We start from the raw sequence: 6,043 nt of genomic DNA, 5'->3' as shown, positions 1-6,043 counted from the left end.
ATATATACATATACACATATATATACACATACACATATACACATATATATACACATACACATATACACATACACATATACACATACACATATACACATATATATACACATACACATATACACATATATATACACATACACATATACACACATATATACATATACACATATATACATATACACATACACACACATATATACATATACACATATATATGTATATACATACATATATATATATATAAAATACTAAAAGAAATTACTACTTACTACTTGTACTACTTTTCCTATTTCGCAGTTTTTCCACTTATCACGGATCTTCAGGGTACGGATCCCCCGCGATAAACGAGGGACTACTGTAAACGTTCTAAAAGCTATGAAACCAAGGAAGGAAGGAAAACACTTCCATACTGATATCCACAGTTTATGGAGACAATGTATGAAATAATTTTGATGCGACTGCTCCTGGTGTATCAATTGGCCATCTTTACACACACAGCTGGATTTTCACTAAAACAAACAAGACTACAAAAATACCTCATACAAATGTATCAGCTTGTCTCCTTTAACTTGACAAAGGCCCAAGTAGAAAAAGGTCTTTAATACATGCACATTGTGCTACATCTAGGAAAAATTAAATTGATTTAATATCCAGACTGTCTGAAAGTATATCTTACCTCTTGCCCAGCGCACAGGATAGAGATGTCTCCACAAAGAATCACTCTTGGCCAGCTCTGTCCATGAGCTACACACTTGACTACAGCGACACAGATCCACAGGGTCCAAGTAACCGAAGAGCCTCAGCAAAATTTCTGTAGGAAGCTGGGATATGTGGACGGAAGAATTCCTGCTCTTTTCCAGGTCTGAGAGAAAGCACAAAATGGCTCGCCTTGTAAGTCACTCGAACAACATCAAAACAACAAAATGCACATCGTTAATCAGTTTTCAAAGGAGAGATGTCCTTTCATGAAATCAATGACTTAAACAGTTGAACATTTTGTAAAACAAATGCATCTCTTTTTTACAATCATATATCTCATCTAAAAATCTACATGCACAAGAACTTTGGTTAAGGTACAATGGACATAAAGCTCCTCTTTTAGTTTAACAGGAAGTTCAAACATGTTTAATCATACGAACCATAGTCTGTCTTCTCGTGATCAGCATATTTAAAGGCCTTTTGCAGTTCCTCTGCCTGCGTCCACAACCTGAAACCCTTCAGCACCTCAGCAGCACAGTTCAAATGCTGCTGGCTGCAGTGCTGTGCGATCACCTGTTTCTTGATGTCCTTTAGCTCTTCATAGGTGAAGTACTCCATAAGCATAGGCTGAAACACCTGTAATAAATCTTCTTAGTTTAAAAACAGCTAACAGCAAAGTAAAGCACAAGGACAAAATAATACTTCCATAAATGTCAATGTACAGTGCCTTGCGAAAGCATTCGGCCCCCTTGAACTTTTCAAACTTTTGCCACATTTCAGGCTTCAAACATAAAGACATAGAATTTTAATTTTTTGTTTAGAATCAACAACCAGTGGGACACAATCGTGAAGTGGAATGAAATTTATTGGATGGGTCAAACTTTTTTAACAAATAAAAAACCTGAAAAGTGGGGCATGCAATATTATTCGGCCCCCTTGCGTTAATACTTTGTAGCGCCGCCTTTTGCTGCATTTACAGCTGCAAGTCTCTTGGGGTTTGTCTCTGTCAGTTTTGCACATGGAGACACTGAAATTCTTGCCCATTCTTTCTTGCAAAACGTCTCGAGCTCAGTGAGGTTGGATGGAGTGTTTGTGACCAGCCGTCTTCAGCTCTTTCCACATGTTCTCGATTGGATTCAGGTCTGGACTTTGACTTGGCCATTCCAACACTTGAATAAGTTTATTTGTGAACCATCCCATTGTAGATTTGGCTTTATGTTTTGGATCATTGTCTTGTTGGAAGATAAATCTCCGTCCCAGTCTCAGGTCTCTTGCAGAATCAAACAGGTTTTCTTCCAGAATGGTCATGTATTTGGCCCCATCCATCTTCCCATCAATTCTGACCACCTTCCCTCTCCCTGCTGACAAAAAGCAGGCCCAAACCATGATGCTGCCACCACCATGTTTGACAGTGGGGATGGTGTGTTCAGGGTGATGAGCTGTGTTGCTTTTACGCCAAACATATCGTTTTGCATTGTGGCCAAACAGTTCGATTTTGGTTTCATGTGACCAGAGCACCTTCTTCCACGTTTGGTGTCTCCCAGGTGCTTGTGGCAAACTTTAAACAACACTTTTTATGGATATCTTTGAGAAATGGCTTTCTTCTTGCCACTCATACATAAAGGCCAGATTTGTGCAGTGTACGACTGATTGTTGTCCTATGGACAGACTCTCCCACCTCAGCTGTAGATCTCTGCAGTTCATCCAGAGTGATCATGGGCCTCTTGGCTGCATCTCTGATCAGTCTTCTCCTTGTTTGAGATGAAAGTTTAGAGGGACGGCCGGGTCTTGGTAGATTTGCACAGTGGTCTGATACTCCTTCCATTTCCATGATTGCTTGCACAGTGCTCCTTGGGATGTTTGAAGCTTTAAACTTCTCCACAACAGTATCTTGGACCTGCTTGGTGTGTTCCTTGCTCTTCATGATGCTCTCTGCACTTTGAACAGAACCCTGAGACTATCACAGAGCAGGTGCATTTATACAGAGACTTGATTACACACAGGTGGATCCTATTTTTCATCATCAGTCATTTGGGACAACATTGGATCATTCATAGATCCTCACTGAACTTCTGGAGTGAGTTTGCTGCACTGAAAGTAAAGGGGGCCCAATAATATTGCGAGCACGACTTTTCAGATTTTGTTAAAAAAGTTTGACACATCCAATAAATTTCATTCCACTTCATGATTGTGTCCCACTTGTTGATTCTTCACAAAAAATTAAAATTTTATATCTTTATGTTTGAAGCCTGAAATATGGGAAAAGGTTGAAAAGTTCGAGGGGGCCGAATACTTTCGCAAGGCACTGTAAATCATTTCAGTCTCATCAATATGAACATTTATACCTCCTCTTCCTCCTTCATGTGTGGCAAAAAGTCTTGTGTGAAAGCCTCAAGTCTCTCCTTCAGCTGCTGGGCATAGTTTAGTTGTTCATATTCACTCTAGAAACAGAACAATTAGTAATTCACAGCTTGTGACTTAAATCATTCTCTTAGACCACCGCATACCTGAAAGTAAACACAAACACCTATTTGCATTTTGCATCTTCTGACAGCGGGTACATTTTTTGTGAAAATTTTCAAAGATATGTGATAAAGCAAACCATTATTGTTCCACTGTGATGTTTTAGTTTTTAAACCTAGAAAATATGATTTTAACCTCCTGTGACCTAATGTTCAACTTTATAATACTCACGGAAGTTTATTATTAAAATATATTTATAATAAATCAGAGCAACATTATTTATCTCTGCAGAAACATATTTTGTTTTAAACAGGAAACTGGATTTCAGTTTTAACAAGAATTATGTTTTTGTTTTTGCAACTGGCAGAGATGATATTCAGATTTACACAATTGCCTGAATCAGGAAATCCTTTTTGTAGTTTGCTTATGTATTTAAAAAAGAATATTTTTCATCCCCTGCTGAGCAGACGTCAGAAAACAGCTCTGCCTGTATAGAAAATCTCTTTTCAGCCTTTTTCTTCAGAGAAACTTTCGGAGTTCTGACTTTGTAGAACTGGCATTAAATGATTTTCTGTGACTTCATAAAATCAGGTGTTAAAAATATTGAGAAATAAACAGAATAAATTTCCAATAGCTACATTGCAATCTGTCACTGATACAGATGGTACAGATGAAAATTAATAGTTGTGATGTTGCTGGCACCACGTTTTTGTTTAAAGTAATAGTTACTCTAATAACATACTGTGTCCCCATCATCAACTGAACCATGCAGAATTTATGTTTTACCTTTAAATAAAGCCTCACATTTTCTTCTGCTTAACTTTTAAATGGTCATGACATCAGCTTAAATTGCGTTTAAACATTAATTGTAGTTTTCACCTTGACACTTTGTAGGCCTTTTTCAAAGAGTGTCAACATCTCCGAAAGTTTGTTGTCAGAGTGCACGTTGTAGGCCGTGCAGCAGCGCTGCTGCAACAAGCCCATGATGTACTCGTTCTCAATTTGTTCATGCATCTTGAACTCCTTGAAGGTGGCACACAGGGACTGAAGAAAGGAGCGAAAATCATTGTTGTTGGAGAAGTTGGTTTTTGACAGCTGGGAAGGAAGAAGAATCAGTCAATGATAACACCTTACTGGGTTCACATTAAAACTTAATATTTTGATGTCTACATTCTGCTGGTATCATTAGATCATGGGAGCTGATAGGATTTAACAAGAGCTGTGCAGTTTAAACAAGACATATTTTTTACAGAAAATGTTCTCTTATCTAGCGACCTACATGTGTTTATCTGACACGTATTAAGAGAGCTGTAACAAGCAGCCAGCTCGCCAAACCCAACATTATATGTAGCTTTGTTTGTTGACACATAGAAAACAGGTTGCACACCTAAGCATAATACTAGAAGCCACGTCGTTTCGAATGGTTAATACAATTTTACTGAGGAAGCGAACACAAAACCTAACGTCCTCTGTAGGTGAACGCGTCTAAATTCTTATAACTACTACTACTACTGGACCATCCATCCAAACAATGTCGAAAACAAACAGTTCATCTGCTTTGGTTCACAGCTAAACACAACAGCTAACATCGGCCAGCAGCTAGCATGCTAGCTAGCGTTCACTCCTCGGTCACGGTTTTCGCTTGTAAAAGTCCAAATTAACAAATTTCGTTTTGCTACGCACCTTTTCACAGTAAAGACCCACGAGTTGTTTCATGCGCCAGTGTGGGCCAGTAAAAACATCCACCTCATCAGGAAAAGGAGCCATGTTCACGAGACCTCACTGCGTCATCTGCAATGACTGTAAGTTGCAACCCAGGAGGAGTGCGCCATAGACATAAACACTAGATGCCTCATAGGCTGCTGCGGCCATAGATATAAACACTAGATGCCTCATTGGCTGCTGCGGCGCAGGATTTTCGGCCGCCATCTTGAAACGGTCGTCCTTATTTGGTTAAAGCAGATGTCTCAGCACTTCGCAGCTTATTTCTGTTCTAATCGACGGACTGTTGACGTCAGGTCTCGTGGGATAACTTTTCACAAGTAAGATGAACATTTTATTGTTAGTATTTTGTGAATAGAATATTACTGTACTGTATTTATGTCCACCAGCTGATGTGATGTTCAATGTAACTGAGATCTGATGACAGGAATATTTTTCTAACAAGCATACTCACTATTTCAGTAGCTTTGGTTCATTATCAAGAGATATGTATCAGAATTGGAGTTTTGTTTAAGTTCTAGGAAATAAAAAAATAAAACTAGGGAGAATATAGGAAATAGAAAATAAGCTTGACCTCCTTTGTACAAAGTTTTTGTGTAGACACAAATCTCCATTTTGAAGGTTTCCCAAAGAACAAGATGTGAGGAAGAGGAGGAAGTATCTTTGAGGAGGATTCATCTGAGCAGTGAGGATTTTAAACTGGAGGATTTTGATCAAACTGATCAGACTGTCCGACTGAGAGATGGTGTGGTACCATCGATTCACCTTCAGAGAGTAGGAGCATCATTATAAGTTCATTAGAGTTCATAAATTTACATATTTTATTGTCAGTCACAAGGTGAGACACCTCCATGTGTTTATATGAACAGGAAACTATAGACTGTAAAGTTCATATTCATGATGCTTTTTCATTTCAGCTTGAAAACTGCAGAACTACAGGAACTCAACAAAAGCTGGAGCTGCTCTGTCTGTGGCCTCTCAGGAACGTGCACGTCACACACACACTCTCAGGAACGTGCACGTCACACACACAACCATGGCCTCATGAAGTGAGTATTTCTATTTTAAACTTGTATTTTTTCAATTACCCTTTATTTATCCAGTTAGTCTCATTGAGTCACGATAACTCATTTTAAAGAGAGACCTGTTTAGGAGCAGA

At 38.7% G+C, this 6,043-nt stretch overlaps 1 protein-coding gene across 1 annotated transcript in view; it reads right to left on the bottom strand.

Annotated features, from left to right (window-relative positions):
- fbxl5 (F-box and leucine-rich repeat protein 5) overlaps positions 1-4,986 on the bottom strand; it is a 30,238-nt gene extending 25,252 nt beyond the window's left edge. Inside the window, exons 1-5 of the mRNA XM_037698349.1 lie at positions 4,846-4,986; positions 4,042-4,257; positions 3,045-3,140; positions 1,140-1,335; positions 677-862 (exon numbers count right to left, since the gene is read on the bottom strand). Of these exons, the coding sequence (XP_037554277.1) occupies positions 677-862; positions 1,140-1,335; positions 3,045-3,140; positions 4,042-4,257; positions 4,846-4,929 (778 nt within the window). The 5' untranslated portion in view covers positions 4,930-4,986. The remainder of the gene's footprint in view (positions 1-676; positions 863-1,139; positions 1,336-3,044; positions 3,141-4,041; positions 4,258-4,845) is intronic.
- Positions 4,987-6,043: the final 1,057 nt, after the last annotated feature.

This window comes from Nematolebias whitei, chromosome 3 (genome assembly GCF_014905685.2).
Source record: "Nematolebias whitei isolate Nwh7 chromosome 3, NemWhi1, whole genome shotgun sequence".
Lineage (NCBI taxonomy): Eukaryota > Metazoa > Chordata > Actinopteri > Cyprinodontiformes > Rivulidae > Nematolebias > Nematolebias whitei.
This window is presented reverse-complemented; position numbering and strand designations above follow the sequence as displayed.